Here is a 20,206-nt window from a genome sequence, read left to right on the forward strand (position 1 = left end):
TTAATGGTAATCATCTCCACCACCAAAAAGTTTTAAAATAAACAAATGTATGAAAAATTGTGTGCAAAACCACTGAAATGCTTACAGTTTGTTTAAAAACTATATAAATTATGTGTGCTAATATAAACATCCTTGACTTTTGAGTTTCCTTTTGATTTATTTTACTTTGGTACTTTTTCTCTTGATTTTGTGGCTGTTTTTTAGTATGTATTATTCTTATTCTCTTTTCATCTCTTCACATATTTCCCTTGTTTTATTTATATTTCTATTATTTGCATTTCTAATAACATAACACAATATACTACATTCATGTATTATAGTCGATTCAGCATTTTCTCTCAATCATTGCATCTGTGTTATTTCTAGTTATATTATCATTACACACAACTTTTGATATTTTGATACATATACAACTTTTTATTCTCTTAATAATGCTCTTGGGGTCAAATTTATTAGTGGGATCCCTAGGTCAATGAGCATGAACAGCTTTACAACTCTTAATGTATCTATCTTTTTCCCTAAAAATACAATTTATAATTACTCTAGCAAAGTAATATTAAACTTGTTTCTCCACGTTTCTATCAGCATTTAATTTGATCAACTTAATCTGTCTGCCTCCCATTTAACATACACTGCCAAGGCCATATTTAGTTAGATTGATCCTTAGACAACAGACATAATCTGTTCCCAGGACATACTCTTTCCAAAACCAAGTCTTTCCAGCTTTGTCATACCCAGTGGAACTTTTGTTCCAATGCTCTGGTGTCACAACCTTTCAGGAAAGCAGTGTTACCTCCATAGTATGATGAGTGTTAAAGTTTTGTGGAATATTTATGCTCTCTAAATCATAGTTGTCCCACTAGAAATTATGTTTGGATTTTGTGCATGCTTAGGTTAGATCTGCTACTAAATTCATGGAGGTGTATGGGGGATCTCCTGATATATATCATATATAACTTATCTAAGCTTCTATTCATCTCTTTAACTTCTTATTTTTTGGTTAGATTTATCTAGTTTTGAGAGAGGAGACTTAGTAATGATGTTCCTGTGCATTTTGTGGATTCTGTCCATTTCTATTTTACCCTTTGATTCTACAGTTTCTGGGGTGGTTTTCCTTGAAGATATTTCTTAGAGTGTTGTGTCTAAACTCTTTTTTAGTTTTTAAATTAGAATTTCCAGGAGTCCAACTATTCTTATATCGTCTCTCTTTGATGTATTTTGTAATACAGTTATAAGATGTTTCATATTCTCTTCTATTATTTTATTTTTAAATTTTGCTTTATTATTTCTTGTGTTAGGAAATCTTTAGCTTCTTCTTGTTCAATTCTAGTTTTTATTAAGTTCTTTTCTTCCACGAGTTTCTGGATCTCTTTTTCCATTTGGGTGATCTTTCATAATTTTCCTGATTTTCTTGTATTGCTTTTTATTTTTTCTAATTTTTCCTCAACCTCTCTCATTTAGTTTTTGAGGTCTTTAAATTTTTTCCCAAAATCTCTTTTTGAGCTTGTGATTATTTTTCTATATCTTTTCTGTTTTTGAAGTAAGTTGTTTTATTTTACTGTCCTCTGAGTTTGAGCTAATATCTTCCTTGTCCCCATAATAGCTATCAGTAGTTGGACTCTTTCTCTTTTGTTTGCCGATTTGTATTTTATTTTTTAAATTTTAGCAGCCAGGCCAACAGATTTAATTATTGTTTTTTGCTGACATTCCAGGTTTCTATGTGTTGGGGTATGCTACTTTATGTTTCAGGATTTTTTTTGTATGTTTGCTTTTTCCTATTGCTATTGTAGTTTTTATAGTTCAGAGTCAGGTGTCCTCCCAGTCTCCTACTCAAATCCCAGTTTGTGATTGACTTCAAATGCTCCAAAATCTGTGGTTAAGTCTGCCACTGCAACTGCAAGCAGAGAGTCTACCTCCCACTATGGCAGCATCCAGGGACTCCACTCTCCTGAGAGTGGCTACAGTTGATGGGCCCCCAGTCCCTCAGCAACCACACTCACCAGTGTGCACTCCTTCCTTACTCTTCCTCTCCTACTCCCACTGCCTGAGATAGAGCAAGTGTCTAATCTGAAGTCCCTCATTGTTAGCAGCTAGGCTTGAGTTCCTGCCCTTAGGGCCTAATGCCTATAGACTCTGGGAAGTCCATTCCTTCAATCCCCAGCTGTGGGTTAGGGAGGCCTCTGCAGCAGATGCAACTTCTCCCAGGGCCCTCTGCCTGCAGATTCCAGTGGTATCCTAGTTGATGCAAGCTCACCTGGCTAAGCAAATGAGGTGAGGTTGCAAATCCTGCTCCCAGGGGCTACCTTGTTCATTACACTGTTTTCTCTGCTCCTACCCTGAGGGCATATAGTAGTGGGACAGAGGCCAGGGAAGTCAGAAACCTTCCTCTATAGTTATTCCTAGATGTTCAACTTCACTTCTGACTCCTGTCTTTTTTGCCGATTTTTAGCATTGATTCTGTGGAGCTATTTGGGTTGTTTACGGGGAGTATTAGGAAGATGAGAAAGTGTCATGCCTTCCTCTGACTTCTTCCTTAGTATCATTTCTAAGACAGAGGAGTGGCAATGGACTAGGCAAATAGGGTTAAATGACTTGCCTAGGGTCACACAGCTAGGAACAGCCAGAGGCCATATTTGAACCTAGGTCTCTATCCACTGTGCTAACTAGCTGCTGAGTCCCCTGCATTTCAACAAGAAAGCAGTCACAGAATCATGGACCTAGGGCTGTCAAGAACCTCAGAGGAATCTATCTGTACCTAAGGAAGAATCTCCACTTCGCAACATCCTCAGCAAGCCATGAATCATCCAGCTTGAAGACTTTAAATGGAACAGAATCCACTGCTGGGATTCAAACCTACATCTCCACTCCAAATCTAGCATTCCTTCTGCTATAGCACACTGCCTTATAATTAGTGAAGGAGATAGAACAGACACACCATAAGGCAAAGACACACCAAAAGCTTGCTATCAAATGAATATTATAGATCAGCATTGGTGAAGGTTTTCAAGTTCATGTGCCCAAACTGCAACTTCAAGCTGCCTGTGAGCCCCCACCCCCTCCATTACCCCAGAGAGCAGAGGGAGGAAGTACTCTCTTTGGGTGTCTGGACAGAAGGGCAGGATATGCAAAAAATGTCCTTGAGTGCTGGGAAGAGAGGGAGCAGAGCAGCCCCACCCCATCCCACCCCAACTCCTACCTCCCTACCCCCCACCCCTGTTCGGCATACAAGCATATACTTCACCAATGCTATTATACCTAAGTATTCCAGAAGGTCTAAGAAGAAAGTCCTTAGATAACTTCATGAACAATGTTGGATTTGAATAACATGTATAATTTAGCTAAGGATGTGAGTAACAGAAGACTCAGAAGAAGCAGGAGGAAGCAGAAGACAGAATTCAGCAACAGGGGAAGAACACTTTGGGGTATGGTGAGCTTAGGAAGACAGCCCAGGAAGTTGGATCATAGTTGGCCTTTGAAGGACAGATAGGATTTGAATAAGGTAGGGAAGATGGGGGAGGGACATGCAGAAATGCACGAATCAATAAGGGTCTTCACCTGTCCTCAGATTGTATGAATGATTGAAAATCATTTATTAAGTATTTACTATGTGCTAAGCACTTGGGAAATAAACAGAGAAGTCAATGTCCTAACATTGCAATTAGGGGAGACTTCACAGAAGAAAGTTCAGCTGCAGGGCAGATGGCAAGGCCCAGAAAAGATACTGGAGTGGTTTGCTGTTGCTTTCTCCATCTCATTTGACAATGCAAACAGGATGAAGGGTTTTTGTTTTTTTTTTCCCAGGGTTATGTACCTCATAAGTGCCTGAGGCCAGATTTGAATTCAGGAAGAAAAGACATCTTCCTGACTCTAGGGCAGGTGTCCTTTCTACTATACCACCTAATTGTCCCAGTAAATTCATCTCTTTAGGCCTCAGTTTTCTGTTCTCTCAAAGGTTGTACTAGGTAGTGTCTGGTTTTTTCCATTCTAGATTTATAACCCTATACTCTTTTTTCCTTTTTAAACTCTTATCTTCCATGTTAGAACTAACAGTATATATTGGTTCCAAGGCAAAAAAGTGGTAAGGACTGGGCAATGGGAGTTAATTGACTTGCTCAGAGTCACACAGCCAAGAGTGTCTGAGGTCAAATTTGAACCCAGGACCTCCCATCTCTGGGCCTAGTTCTCAATCCACAAAACCATCTAACTTCCCCTGTGACCCTATAATCTTGAAGGAGAAGGAGAAGGAGAAGAAAGGAGAAAGAGGAGGAGGAGGAAGAGGAGAAGGAGAAGGAGAAGAAAGGAAAAGGAGAAGAAGGAGGAGAAGGAGAAAAAGGAGAAGGAGGTAAAGGCAGAGGAGAAGGAGAAGAAGGAGAAAAGTTATAGCTATCTTGAAAATTCAGTTATGTTGGAAAAGTGAGTCCCCAGCCCATACCAATATGGAGAAACCATGACTAAACAAATATTACTCCTCCCTCTCTATGTCTCCTACCTTTAAATGGGTGAGCTTAAAACCCTCCTTCATGCCCACCCCCAGTAATGGATTTTTTAGAACTCCTGGCTGGTACAACCTATAATCCAACTAATTATAAGTAACTTCCAAGAACCCTATAATTACATAATTTGATATTGTAAGTGAGGCCACAGCATTGGTTCTGTTTGCAAACAGAAGTGCTATAAGTGGCCAGAGGGAGGGCCATTTTATGAGCATCGGCTAAAAAGCCATGAAGGTCCCTCTTTAGTTGAAGTAGATCTTTGTCTAATATTAAAAAAGAAAAAAAAGAAAGAAATTTCCATGGGTCATCCCACTGCCAGGGTCTCAGGATTGTATGACATTCCTTAAATCCCCTGTGGCCACTGGCACAGAAAAAGGAATCCCAATCTCCTCCCCACCCATCAAGAGGTCACCAGCTGAATCAGTAGATCCAGGGCCAGACATACATCACCCAGGGGAGATGTAGGGAATGTAACTGAGCGGCCAGCTGTTTGACATCCTTGGGTCCAGACCTCTTTACTCCTCATCCAGATGTGCTGGCATCTGGGGGATAGAGTCATTTTGAAATTACCCCTATAGGAGCCAGAGAACAAGGTTTTCTGGGATCTTTCCTGAACACCATTAACTATTCATGGAATGTCAGACCTGGAGGGCACCTTAGATTAGTCTACTTCAGTGATATCAAATTCCAATAAGAATATGGCCACTAAGCTTTACATAAAGATGCTTGCTGCCCACAAAACCACATATTAACACTATCTATGTTCTGTTAGATTTGTATTTATTTTCTTAAGTATTTCCCAATTGTATTTTAATCTGGTTGGGCAGGACTGTTGCAAGGCCAGCTAGCTGTGTATTTGACCTCTCTGATCTAGTCCAACCCTCTTGTTTCACAGAAGAGGAAATGAAGAGAAAGATAGTTCTGTCTCCCCAGAGTATAGATCTGAGATAAGGTCTGTACTTGCAAGTATCCCATTTGGGGAGATGGAAAAGGGATGCAGGAAGCAGAGTACACACATGGCTAGCAGACCAAAGGACCATCTTCTTGAAAAAAGGGCTGGGTACAGTGGAGGAAAGATCCTTAGATTAGGAGTCAAAAAGCTGCATGGGGTCTGGGTTCATTCACTAACTAGTTGCATCCTAGCAGAGATCCCCACAAGTCAGCCTTCATCTGCTCTCTGACCAAAGCCTACAATGTTACCTTGTCTTGAAGTCTTTGCCTTTCCTTGGATCCCCAGTCCTTGGCACACTGTCTGGCACATAGTAGGTGCTTAATAAAGATTTCTTGTTGACTGACTGGTATAATAAAAAAGAGAATCTGAACACAGAACCCAAGCTTCTTACTTTTCAGCCCAAGACTCTTTCTACATTAATGTCTAATCTCCTCCACACTTCTAATACTGTAGTTAAAGAAGGGGAGTCAGGATGCATGGATTCTGCCATATTAGAGGCGTATGACCTTAGGCAAGTTACTTCCTGTCTCTAGGTTTGTTTCCTTCTTGGTTAAAATGAAAGCATTGGGCTAGATTAAGGGTTCTTAACCTGGGGCTCGTGAACTTGTTTTCAAAAACATTCTGACAACTGGATTTCCAAATCATTGGTTTCCTCTGTCATTCTCTCTCTCTCTCTCTCTCTCTCTCTCTCTCTCTCTCTCTCTCTCTCTCTCTCTCTCTCTCTCTCTCTCTCTCCTCATATATTTATATCTATATCTATATCTATATATATTTAAAAGCCTTACCTGCTGTCTCAATAACAACTCTAAGACAGAAGGGGAGGGACTAGGTGAACAGCATTAAGTGACTTGCCCAGGGTCCCACAGCTAGGAAGTATCTGAGGTCACATTTGAACCCAGGTTGTCCAGACTCTAGGTCTAGTGCTTTATCCACTGTGCTACCTAGCTGCCTCCATCCTGTGTATGTTTAAATATACTTGGTTCAGAGAAGAGGTCCACAGGCTTCACCAGACCACCAAAGGGGTCTAGGACACAAACAGGGGTAAGAACCCTAGGGCTTAAAAACAAAAATAACCCAGGGCTAGATAATCTCCAAAGTTCTTCCTGGTGGCTTTGTGGCTTCTTATACAGCATTTAAAATTTTATAAATAGCTTTCCCTTTCATTATCTCATTTTATCTCTGTTTACCTTGTATATAGCCGGTGCTCAATAAATGTTTATTGAGCTGAATTCCAACAACATTCCTGTGAAGCAGGAAGGGCAGGGCTCATTGACTCCATTTTATAGATGAGGGAACCAAGGCTCAGAGAGTGGTGGTAATTAGTCCAGGGAAACATGGTCAATGGAAGCCAGTCCAGGATAGCTCTCAGATGGAATGATTACCAGGTCAGGGTTCAAGGCTGGATACCCTGTTGTCTTCTGTATCCTAGACCATTAAGGATAGGCAGGGGATCTGCAAGAGAATCTGCAATTCCCTGAGTTACCCAAGTTGTCTAAGCTTTCTTCCCAAGGAAGAGCTTGGAATTCCGTTGACTTCCAAGTTCTTTTTAAAATAAGTTTGAGGGGTGCAGCTGAGTAGCTCAGTGGATTGAGAGCCAGACCTAGAGACAGGAGGTCCTAGGTTCAAATTTGGCCTCAGATACTTTCCAGCTGTGTGACCCTGGGCAAGTCATTTGACCCCCAGTGCCTAGCCCATACCACTCTTCTGCCTTGGAATATTGATTCCAAGACAGGAGTTAAGGGTTTAAAATAAAATAAAATAAAATAAAATAAGCTTGAAGAGGGGGGTAGCTAGGTGGCTCAGAGGATTGAGAGTCAGGCCCAGCATTGGAAAGTCCTGCATTCAAATATGGCCTCAGATATTTCCTAGCTATATGACCTTGGGCAAGTCACTAATCCCCATTGCCTAGTCCTAACTACTCTTCTGTCTTACAATCAATATTCAGTATTGCTAATACTGAAGGTAAAGGTTTAAAAAATTAAAATAAAATAATATAAACATTTGGAATCATGTGCTTAGTTTTGCTTCAATCAGCTATTTGATCTTCTGGCTAGATTTCCTTTTTCACCCCAAAATCCCTTGCTCTTCCAGTTTAAGCAGTAGAAAGTGGGGAGAAGCCAAAGGGAAGATCTCAGAAAATATATCTCCCTTTCCCAATGCCTCCCCTTTCAAATTGGCTATGGGGCACATCTCAGGGTATCTCACAGACAAAATGGGTAGACTGTTGTTCCATTGACCAATATTAACATAATCAATCAACCAATAAGTATTTATTAGCTAGGTGCTAGTGATACAAAAATGAACCAGCCTGTTCTCAAAGAGCTGTTCTGTCCTATTCACAGAAAAGAAATACAAAGTAACAAATAGCTAGTGTGTGCATATGTGTTGGTGTGTTGTTGTTGTCATCTTCATTGTTCAGTCGTGTTCGACTCTTGTGATCCCATTTGGAAAGGTTTTCTTGGCAAAGATACCAGAGCGGTTTGTGTTAAATTTATAGTTGGTTGGACTTGAATTATTAAATTTGGTGGTCGCCAGGGATTTAATTTTCTAAATCCCAAAATGAATTACTAAAGTAGAATGGAATTTATGGTAGTTTGTTTACAATGGAGGGAAGATATTAAGGAATGAGAGAGAGAAAAAACTCCAACTTCCTCTAAGTCAGGTAGAAATTCTAACGTCCTAATCAGGGAAAAGAGTCTCAAGATGATGGGCCTTTCTTGGAGTTTCACACCTCCAGAATGGCAGGGAAACTAAGTCAGCCTTTCACTCACCAAGGAAAAGAAAAGCAGTCTGAGGTCTCCTGCACAAGCTCCTCCAGGGGTCCAATTCCACAGCCAAGTCCCAGTGTCTATCTTCCAGTCTCTCCAAGTGACTGATTGAAGTCTCTCCTCTGAGTGACTCTTCTTCACTCTTGATCCAACTACAAATCAGAGGAATCTATCTTCTGGCCTCTGTGGTTCTCTGTTTAAATATCTTTTTCTTTTGTGTCACCTCTCCTAAATTTCACATATACCAATCACAGCAGACACTCCTCTCCAGGACTGTCCACTCAATGTATGAAATGGGTGTTCACACCTTTTTTGGTTAGATTATAACTTTTTTAGATATATCACACATTTTGTAATTAATTCACACCTTTTTGTAGTTAAAATGGGTAGATCTACTTTAAATACTGGGTTTACACTTTGGGGATTAAAATCTAAAAATAGATTGTGAATTACAATTCAATCTTCCCAGTAAAGGAAGAGCTAAGTACTTTCATTGTTACAATCAGAGGATTACAATTTAATCTTCACAATAAAGGAAGAGTTAAGTACCTTCATTATTATAATCAGGAGATAGCTAAATCCAATCTTCACTTTTGCCTTTTCCTTCTCCAACTCATTTTACAGATGAGAAAACTGAGATAAACAGGATTAAGTGTCTTGTCCAGGGTCACATAGCCAGTAAATATCTGAAGTTGGATTTGGACTCATGAGAGAGGGCATCCAACTCCTAGTACTGTTTCATGGTATCTATGCATGAATATATGTATAATTTATACAAATTTTTATAATCTGCATACATATTATCTTATTTGATCCTTACAACAACCCTAGGAGGTATGTACTATTATTATGTCCATTTAAAAGATGAGGAATCTAAGGCTGGGGGAGGTTAAATGAACTGCCTAGGATAATACAGCTAGTAAGTGTCTGCAGCAGAATTTGAACCCAGATCTTCCAGCAGATGCAGTACCCATTTCACTGCCTCGTTGCTTCTGATAAACTTTTGCTATATTCTTGAAAAATGGATTTTGTAATTTCAGGCTGTTGTTATAAACTGGCCTCGGAAACTAAGGGGGCATATCCTCTTAGCTTTCTCCTGAGGTTTAGAGAGGGTGAATTCTCAACATCTGGACAATTAGAATCATTTTGTGTCTTTGAAGAAGACTTGTAGAAACAAAATCCCAAACGAGGTCACAAAGAATTGAGCACAACTTTAAAAAGATGAAACAAAGAAACAACATTATTATCATTTAGACTCCCTAATCTAACTATTCAATTCTCTGTACCATGAAAAAAAAAAAGAACTTTTCAGGACTATAGATTATCAGGGAAATAGGATTTTCATGGAAGAGAGAAAAGGAAGGAGAAGGAATGGAAGAAATTTTTAAAAAAAGATAAAATGGTAGAAAACAGTGAAAAAGAGGATAGCAAAGGAATACCCTCTACTAAATCACTTTATTCTGGTTTCCTAATCTATAAACTGAATGATTTGGACTAGATGATCACTAAAGACTTTCCTGGATTTTATATTCTGTTACAGTGTGGAATGAGCTCCAGTATGAAATGAAATGTGTCTGATGTCCATTTTGAGGGGAGATATGAGGAGATATACCTAAAGAGGGCTTATTTTAGATAAGATATTTTGCTAGGTGCTGAGGATAGATACAAAGATTTTTAAATCATATAGTCCCTAATTCCTGGGAGTTTATTGTCTATGTGGGGAGGCTCTGACTTGTACCCAGATAAGTATAATACAGGATATAATGTAACGGGGTAAAAAGAGAAACCCAGACAAAGCACTCTAGGAAAATGTATTTGTGTGGCATCTTGAAAGCCGTTGGAAAACTTTCAAAGTGCCTTTATGATTATTATTTGATTACTAGATCAACTCTATGAAGTAGTTGGAACAGGGATTATTATCTACATTTTGCAGATGAACAAGTAGAAACTCAGAGATATGTGATTTGATCAGAGTCTCAGAGAAGCCAGCTGAGAAGCAGAGTAGAAAGAGAACAGAATGTGGTGTCAGGAGACCTTGGTTCTAATGCCAACTGTCCTGGTTACTAACTGGGTAACCTTGGGTTGATGGTATAGTGTAGTAGAATCAGAAGATGTGAAGTCAAAAATCAGTTCTGCCTGGGCAGCAAGGTGGTACACTTGAGAGCCAGGCCTAAAGATGGGAGGCCCTGGATTCAAATCTGTCCTCAGATACTTCCTAGGTGTGTGAACTTGGGCAAGTCACTTAACCCCCATTACCTATCCCTACTATTCTTCTCCCTTGGAACCAACACATAGTATTGACTCTAAGATGGAAGGTAAGGTTTGAAATAATAATAATAAGGTTATAATTTCTGCCACTTACTACCTGTGACCTTGGGAAAGTTCTTTTCCCCTCCCCAAGTTTCAATTTCCTTATCTACAAAATAATGGAGATGTACTAGATCTGTGTTGGCAAACCTATGGCATGCATGCCAGAGGACTGCTTCCTTTCCCCTTTCCATGCACACCTGAGGACATTTTTCACATCACCCACCCCTCTTCCCAGCAGCCCCATGGGAGTGCTTCCTCCCTCCCCTGACAGGGGTAATGCGAGGGACTCACATGCAGTATGAGGGTTGCAGTTTGGGCACTCAGTCTCTAAAAGTTTCGTCATCACTATACTAGATAGTCTCATAGGTTTTTATGTGCATTGGTGAAAGACTATGACCTAGGTTTATGGCTACACTGTTAGATTTTGATTATTCCTGCTCTTGCCTTCTATTGAGTAAATGTTGTGACTATTCTTGTTTCTACCTTCTGTTGGGTAAAGGTCATGATTATTCTTTTTCTTGCCTTATCATTAAGTAAATGTTTCATGTTTAAGGGTCAATGGTGTCACCGTGACTGATTTTGTGTAAATAAGAAGCACACTAATAGGGGCTCAGGCCCTACAATGGTGAGAAAAAGAAATCTATTCCATCCCCACCTTCCACTAGGTTTATCTAATAAGTAGCAGAGCCTAGACTCTCAAACACAGATCTTCTGACTCTTAAAGAATATCCTAAAAGAAGTAGGTTTATTTTTCAGGCCACATATCTCACTTCAGAGTATATTTTTAAAAGCAGCCATATTGGGGGAGGGGGGACCATCTGCCACATGGAAACAAAAGAGCAGTTAAGATTCTTTCCATTTGCTCAGGTTTGATGGGAAGTTACCTATTTCAAATCCTTGACCCAATTACTCCAACAGAAACCTCCACCACTCAATGAGCTTTCAAAGTGGCCGGGACCAGCTGTTGTTTGGGGGAGAAGGGCCGCGCTGGGCTTCACAAGGGCTTTTAAAGGGCCATTATCAAAGGAAGGCAGCATTTTAAAGCACTTTCCCAGGTTTGTAATGAAAGCTTCCATTTCCCGAGCCAAAATAAAATCTGAAACCCAGTTCTCTTTGTCCAGCATCCCCTGCACTCTGGGCTCTTTGGGCTTGGCTAGGAAAACAACATTCTTTGAGTTGCGAGTCTCTCTCCTCCGTGAGCCAAGCACCGCCTGGCTTTGGACTGGACGCAGGTTGGAGGAGGGAAAGGAAGGGTCTCTCTTGGAAATTTCCAATTAGGTTTTGTTTTGAAGCCAAGGTCAGGCAACCTCCACCTCTTTCCCCTTCTCCCCCACCCTGTGGCTTCTGCTCCACAGTGTCTCTTTGAAGGGAGGGAGAGCAATGAGAGCCTGAGGAAACCGTCTGGGTAGGGCTGTGGATTTGAAATGGGATCCTCTTCTAGGAAAAAACAGCTGGCAACAGCTGCCTGCAGGTAACCCTAATTTCCTGACATAGTGGGAGTCCAGCAAAACTTGGCCTTTGGACAAATCTCTCTTTCTCCTCCACGTGAACGATACAATTGGCAATGCATTCACTCCCAAAGGAAAAATTCCCTGATGAACTTTGGGTGAGAAAAGGGTTAAGGAGCACCTTGGGAAGAGCCCGGACTAGGGGTAAGGAGACCTGGTGCTGGCCCTGCCATTTACTAGCTGTGAGATCTGGAGTGAGTCATTGAACCTCATGGGCCTCAGTTTCCTCATCTGTCAAATGAAGATGTTGGACTAGATGGCCCCTAAGGTCTCCTCCAGCTCTATGTCTAGGATTCTGTGATTCTACGACCCCTGGGTCTTTAATGGACCCCTCTTTTTTTAAAACCCTACCTCCCATCTTAGACTCATTACTATATATTGGCTCCCAGGCAAAAGAGTGGTAAGGGCGAGGCAATGGGGGTTAAGTGACTTGCCCAGGGTCACACAGAAATGTCTGAGGCCAGATTTAAACCCAAAACTTCCTATCTCCAAACCTGGTTCTCTTCTAGTTGCCCCAAATATACTCACTCTTTTTTTTTTTGAACCCTTATTTTCCATCTTAGAACTAATGCTAAGTGTTGGTTCCAAGGCAGAAGAGTGGTAAGGGCTAAAGCCTTGCTTTGACTTAGATTTGAAATGGGGTGCTCTCACCCAACACCATAGTTATTGTCTTGTTCTTCTCTGTGGCAACTTGTGCATATGGCTGGCAGGCAGTGTGTATTTATTAGGCACTTACTGGATGCCAAGCACTGCTAATCACTGGAGATAAAAGCAAAAGGAAAGGTAATCCCTGCCCTGGAGGAGCTTACATTCTAATGACACAGAAAAGGGAAGTTCCAGGATACTGAGGCAGACAAATGAGTCAAGCTGTTCCAGCCCTGAGAGTCAGACACTCAGTCAGGATGGGGATGAGGTATGGCCATCCTGAGCATATCTCCCAAAATGGAGGCCATTCAGAGAATGCATGGAGAGTAGAATCTGTGATTTTGACCATGGGGGAAACTCTTCTCCCTGATGCAGATAAGTGGCACTTGCCTTAGAGAGGTACCTGGAAGGAGCAGCTAGAAGCACAGTGTATAGAGAGCCAGACCTGGAGAAGAAAAGGTCATGAGTTCAAATCTGGCCTCAAACACTCCCTAGATGTATGATCCTGGACAAGTCACTTAACCCTGACAGCCTAGCCCTTGCTGTTCTTCTGCCTTAGAATTGATACTAAGAGAGAATATAAGGAGTTTTATTTTCAAAGTACCTGGTGATCTCAGAAGTTAAGGGACTTGGCCAAGGTCACATAATCAGTGTTTCAGAAGGGTCATATGAATGCCGCAGTTGACTCTGAGACCAGCCCTCTATTCATCAGCCTTTGGCAGCCTCTTTGTCTTGTATGAAGTAAGCTGTGCTAGGTAGTATCCCAGGATTATTTCACTGATAGAGTAAACTTGCAGATCAGAAAACTCCCTTGACGGATGCAGATGAACCCCATCCTCTGACAAGTTGGTCCTAGGGAGATGCCTAGAGCTCCAAAAGACAAAATGCCTTGCCTGGGGTGACAGCAACAGTATGGGTCATTGGCAAGACTAGAACTTGGGTCTAGAACTAGAACTTACTCTCAGGTCAATTTCCTAATCATTATAACACACAGTACATAGCAGTTGTTTATAAAGTGTTTGTTAAAGCAACTGAGATAAAGTGCCCTCTACTTGGATAGCATCTTTAAAGACCTAGCTGTGTGTGTCCTAGCTGTGTGATCCTGGGCAAGTCACTTACCCCCATTGCCGATGCTTAGGATCAACTCTAAGACAGAAAGTAAAGGCTTTTTCATGAAAAGGACAATCCGACCCAATGGAAGCCTGTCTGCCATTTCTTTTACCAGATGTTGGACCAAGTCTCTCAAGTTCCCGGCAACTGGGAGAGGTGTACAGGCAATTTGGAAGCTAAAATTAAAGCTGTGAATTTTGGCTTTTCCCCATTTTTGTGGGGGAAGAAAAGTGAGTTTTTGTGGCACCATTTGGTTGGCAAGTTCCTTTGAGCCACAAGAGCTGGGCTGTTTTTCCTGAATGGACACTGCTCTGTGCTCTATTAGGAGAGAAGCCTCCAGGCCAGCTGAGGGTCTGCCCACAGCGACACCCAGACAACGGTCAGGTCAGTCCACTGGGACAGTCAGCCAGTGGAACAAGCAAGAAACTGACCTTTTCACTTTCCGGGCTCCTTGACGCCCAGCCAAAGGAGCCCCTGTAGTTGCCTTTGGACCACCTTCTAAGGCTGCTGACCTGAAACTAAAAAAGAGAAAAGATTTAACCCTCAAGGGAGACAAGCCAGGCCTCACTGAGTCTTTCTCTTGCTATGGCAGGCACTAACTGACTCTTCTGCCACAGATGCCCAAAGGACACTGTGCAGGGTACATACTGAGCCCTTTGGGTAAAGAAAATTCTATTTGTGTCAGCATGCCTGGGGCCATGTGTGTAATTGTGCCACTGTGCTCTTCACAGCTCTCAGAGACCAGGGAGTATACAAATTAGATCTAGGCTGCCTTAATCACCATTTTACAGATGAGTAAACAGAGGCTCAGGGAAGGAAAAGGAATGAGTTCCAGAAAAGTCTATGCAGAATGAACAGGAGACCATGAGAAAAGCTGCTTAGAGGACAAATGCTACAGAAAGTTGGCAGGCTAAGTTAGCTAAGACAATTACAAGTGCTCAGCAAGTGGAAGAGAGTGACTAGCTGTAGACAAAATATATGGACCTCTCTGGGCTTATTGTTTTCTAGTGCCTTGTACATCCTGAGAGAGGGAAACCTCTCTGGTGTACCTGTGACCTTCTACTGATCTGAAAAGACAGGGTTTGCTGAAAGAAGAAGCTTGGTTTCGCTAAAAGTTGATTGGACAAAGGAGAATCCCCTGTTATTGGAAAACTGATTGGGAAGAGGGTGGAAAGTCCAGTTGCCATTTATAGCCTGAGAGGCAGAAACTCCTTCTCAGAGTCCCAGGGCACATTTGAGGTATTTGGCAGTTCTCTGGTTTAAGGGAACTGCTCCTCACTGAAGAAGCATCACATTTTTCAGTGCCCTGACAAGGGTGGCTGTGTGCTAAAAGAGTTTGCTGTTGCTCCAGCAGCCTGAGAATCACAGAAAATCAATTTCTGCCCAGGGAGTTAATAGTAGACACAGTTTTGCCTAGCAGGCAACATATGATACAAACTATTCTCTGAAGAATTCTAAAATACCAGTCACCACAATCCAGAGTTGCAAATTACTCTCAGGCAAATGGAATTACCTACTTGTGAACCTCCCTGCTGGCTTTCTATTAAGTGTGTGCATCATCTCTCCCATGAACATTGTGTGCACTGATGGGAAAATGTAGGCCAGATTACTAGATGTGCTTTTGGGTCTTAATTATTCCTATTCTTGTCTTCTGTTGAGTAAACATTTTAATTGTTTCTGCTCTTATCTCCCATTGGGTAAAGGTTATGATTATTCCTGCTTTTGACTTTGTTAAGTAAATGTTTCATGTTTAAGAATCAATGGCATCACTCTGACTGATTTCATCCAAATGAGAAATACATCAATGGGGGCTCAGGAGCTACAATGGTTGCTAGCATAAATGTTTATTTCGCCTACAAAAACATACATACCAGGATTACCCCCCTGAGAGTTCTGGTAGAGTGGCTAATCCTCTAGAGACACCATCCCTTTCAAAGTGGGTAGAGGTGAGGGAGTCAATCCCAACCCAAGAGAAAGAGAGAGCTTCAGAAGAGTCTGAAATCACTGTCTGGAATCAATTTGTAGAGTTTTAACTTGGTAATAGTGTTTCACTGGATTTAATTCTTTGTGCAATAGGTAGCCATTGAAGGTTTGGGAGGGAACTAGTGATTTAATCAGGGCTGTGCATTGGAAAGAAGATTCTGCTAGCATTCAAAAGGTGCAATGACTTTTGGAGGTTCCTTTCCCAAAAATCCAGAATTCTAAAGTTCTTTCTTTGAAGAATTAACTTGAATAGGGAACTCTGCTAGGGGAAAAAAGCCATGTTGTTTACAAGGAAAAAAGCCTAGATGGGTGAGCAGGACCCAAAGGAATGGCTGCCAATGCTTGGATTTCATTTTCTCCTTTTCATTCTATCTCCTTCTTCATTTTAAAGGGCACAGAGACTCAGGCCTAGGTCCCCCAGAGGCCACATCACCAGAGTCCAACCAAGCCAGCTTGCTGACTAATGGAATTAATTCTCTCTGTTCCATCTGTGGAGATCGTGCTACGGGAAAACACTATGGAGCTTCCAGCTGTGATGGGTGCAAAGGATTCTTCAGAAGGAGTGTCCGCAAGAACCATGTCTATTCTTGCAGGTACTGATAATAATCTCATGGGTTCTTTGAGCTGGACAAGACCTTAGAGTCTATCTGATCCCATTTGCCACCCAGGGAAGGCACTGTCCTAGTAAATGGCTTTCCAGCCTATTCTTAAACAAAACCATACTTCTGTTAGCAAGTTTCTCCTTTATTTGAACTAAAATTAGAATGTAAGATCCTTGAGGGCAGGGACAATGCATTTGCCTTTTTTGAATCTCTAGCTCTTAATATGAATATTATGATATTCATATTATATTATATATATTATCATATGTTATATATATTATATATGATATATAATATGAATTAATATGAATAATATGAAACAAGCATAATAAATACTTGTTGACTGACTGGAATCTACCTCCTTACAACTTCCCCCTTCCTCCTTACTCCATACTCCCATGGATCCAATTTTCTACAATTAGTTGCCAAATATACCTTCACAATGGAGCAGGTAGGTGGCACAGTGAACAGACCACTGGGCCTGGAATCAGGAAAACTTGAGTTCAAGTCCAGCCTTAGATATTTACTAGTTGAGCAAGTCACTTCCCCCTGTGTGCCTCATTTTCCTCATCTATAAAATGAGCTGGAGAAGGAAATGACAAACCATTATAGTACCTTTGCCAGGAAAACTCCAAGTGGAGTCAAAAGAGTTTGAAATGACTGAAAAACAACAAAAACTATTACAATATCTTTTTTTTTTAATTTTTTTTAAACCCTTACCTTCTGTCTTGGAGCCAATACACAGTATTGGCTCCAAGGCAGAAGAGTGGTAAGGGATAGGCAATGGGGGTCAAGTGACTTGCCCAGGGTCACACAGCTGGGAAGTGTCTGAGGCCAGATTTGAACCTAGGACCTCCCATCTCTAGGCCTGGCTCTCAATCCACTGAGCTACCCAGCTACCCAGCTGCCCCCTATTACAATATCTTTTATACCCTCTCTCTTCTCCCAACTTATACAGTTCCTACTTCAGTCTTTCATCACTTCCCTCCTTGGTTATTTCAGCAGCCTCCTCCCGACTCTGATTCATCCAACACATTACTAGCAAATAATTTCCCTTATGCACACCTCTTGTCATATGACTCTCCTGCTCAATCTCTCAGTTCCCTGTTGCCTTGGTAGTAAAATGCAAACTGCTTTGACTATCTGAACAGGCAGGAGGGGACTGTGGGATATGAATTATAGCTATTCAACTAATCGCATCATGTGTATCTTAGAACACAATTATAAAACACTTTTATATAAATAAGGCTAGACTTAAATAATTGGATAAATATTAATTGTGCATGGGTAGGCAGAGCCAATATAATTAAAATTACAATCCTCCCTAAATTAATCTACTTATTTGGTACGTATGCCTTGGGAAAAGGGCTTTTCTTAACAAATAGTCTGTTTCTTCCTTGAGAAATGAGGACCAGCCAAGGAGTTTGCTTAACTACATGGGCTGGGTTTTCACGATGCCATAAGACCCAACATTTTAGACAAAGATTTTGTTACTGTTGTTGCTCTGTGAATGAATGAATGTAGGAACAAGATATTTATTAAGCACTTCTTATGTGGAAAGAATTGTTTTAAGAACTAGGGAAAAGTAAAACAGTCCTTGCTCTCAAGTAGCTCACATTTTGATAGGGGAGGTAACACATAAGGAAGGTTTTAGTTGCAAAACAGATGGAAAAGTCCCATGGTCCTTAGGGTACAGAGACAAAGTAGATAGTACTGCCTCTTCTTTTTGTCAATTCTACTGATAAAAAAGGATCTATCAGTTTGGGCTCTTGAATCTTTTGACAGTGCCAGGGACTTGGATGGCAAGAACTTTCCTTTCTGGATCTTTAGTAGCTGTGATTGGAGTATCTGTAGGAGCCGTTGCCAGGCTATGTTGGCTTGAGGGTTGCTTCTCAGGATGTTGGCTATGCGCACTGGCCTGGAAGCATTATTATTCACAAGGCTTTTGGACTACAAGTTCTGGGCTGTCTCCATCAGGGTCTAAGCCGGGCTGATAATCAAGATGGTGGTGGCTGGTTGTCTCTCAAGGAGCCCAACTGCTTCAGCTTGGCTGACTTGCCATATGAGTGGGAATTGGCTGGCAGTTGGTAGGCATAGCTTAGCCCCTCCCCACAGGAGTTTCTTCCTCAGATGATGGCCATGAGGGCTGGCCTGGAAGAGGGAATAGTGGTCTGGGGCCAGGGAAATAGGGGAGTTTGTGGTGTGTCGACACTTCTATGGCTTCTCTGCTTTTTTGCCTGTTTGGGGGCATATCGACAGCAGTAGTTTCTGGCGGTAATGAGGAAGATGAGTCCCCTTTCCACAATGATTTCTCCTCTTAATGATGGCTATGGGGCTGGGCTGGAAATAGGTCTGATGATTTGATGGACACTACTAGTACCAAGGCTCCGGGGTTCAGGGCTCTGAGCTATCTCTATCAGGATTTGAGAAGAGATGGTGATTAAGGTTATGGTGAGGGCTTGAGTTGCCTGGCACATCTACCTCTAGTCTTTCCCTCAGGGAGCCTTTCTGCTTTAACCAGGCTGGCTTGTCAACCTATAATGACAAGGACATGTTCAGAAGAAACCAAGAACTTTTATCTGTGCCTGTCATCTCCACTGCAGGCTTCTGAAGGGCAGATATTGTGTTTAATCATTCTTTGTATTCACTTAGTGCCTTGGAACACAAGCACTCTAACAGTGCTTGCAGAATGAATGAATGAATGAATGAATGAATGAATGAATGAAAGAAGTAGTGGGTGACACAGTTAGATAATGTCACTGGTTTTAGTTTACCTTGCCCAATTCAGAACAAGCTAAGAACCCAAAGAAGCTATCTGAATGACTTTGTAAACAAATATAACCATGATTTATTTTAATCAATCAACAAATAGTCATAAAGTCTACTTGCGGGGGCAGCTGGGTAGCTCAGTGGATTGAGAGCCAGGCCCAGAGATGGGAGGTCCTGGGTTCAAATCTGACCTCAGACACTTCCCAGCTGTGTGACCCTGGGCAAGTCACTTGACCCCCATTGCCTAGCCCTTACCGCTCTTCTGCCTTGGAGCCAATACACAGTATTGACTCCAAGACGGAAGGTAAGGGTTTAAAAAAAAAAAATAAATAAAGTCTACTTGCTCTGTGCCAGGTATTGGGGGGGGGGATTAATAAATAGCAGATCCTTATTGTCCAGTCTAGTTCCTAGGATTTTAATGTAGAGCTGAAAAGGACTTCAGAGACCAACCAGGCCAACCTCTTTATTTTACAAATAAGGAAACTGAGGTCTGAGAGGTTAAATGAATTATATAATGTCACATATGTAGTAAACTTCAGGGGAGGAATTGAACCCAGGTGCTCTGACCTCAGAGCCAATGCCCTTTTCACATATCACACTGCCTCCCTAGATCAAGAAACTTATGGACCCATGACTTTGTTGTTGCAGATACTTGCTCTACCAATAAAGATCCCATAGCTAAACAAATTGTGGTGCATGAATATAATGGAATCTTGCTGTGCTGTAAGAAATAATGTATGAGATAAATAAAGAGAAGCATGGAAAGATCTATATGAACAGATGCAAAATGAGATAAGCAGAACCAAGAAAACAAAATTCACTATTTAAATGGAAAGAACAGCATACCAAAGCAGTTAAAATTTAATATAACAAAATTATAAAGAACAAGCAGGACTTGAATGAAGAAATATGAGAGGACACCCCCAGCCTATTCCTTCAGGGAGGTAGGAGGTGCATACGTGTCACTCATTGCACAGGTTTCAGACTTTTTCAGTGTATAGATCAGTTGTGCTAATTGTTTTGTCCTCTCGAAAAGTATCTGTGATATGGGATGGCGTTCTTACAG

At 41.4% G+C, this 20,206-nt stretch overlaps 1 protein-coding gene across 3 annotated transcripts in view; it reads left to right on the forward strand.

Moving 5' to 3' along the window:
- LOC100023660 (hepatocyte nuclear factor 4-beta-like) overlaps positions 1–20,206 on the forward strand; it is a 66,368-nt gene that overhangs the window by 4,237 nt on the left and 41,925 nt on the right. For all 3 annotated transcript variants that reach the window (XM_056810375.1, XM_007477251.3, XM_007477249.2), the window contains exon 3: positions 16,161–16,362. In XM_056810375.1, the coding sequence (XP_056666353.1) occupies positions 16,161–16,362 (202 nt within the window). The remainder of the gene's footprint in view (positions 1–16,160; positions 16,363–20,206) is intronic.

The sequence above is a fragment of the Monodelphis domestica genome, chromosome 1, assembly GCF_027887165.1.
Source record: "Monodelphis domestica isolate mMonDom1 chromosome 1, mMonDom1.pri, whole genome shotgun sequence".
Taxonomy (NCBI): Eukaryota; Metazoa; Chordata; class Mammalia; order Didelphimorphia; family Didelphidae; genus Monodelphis; species Monodelphis domestica.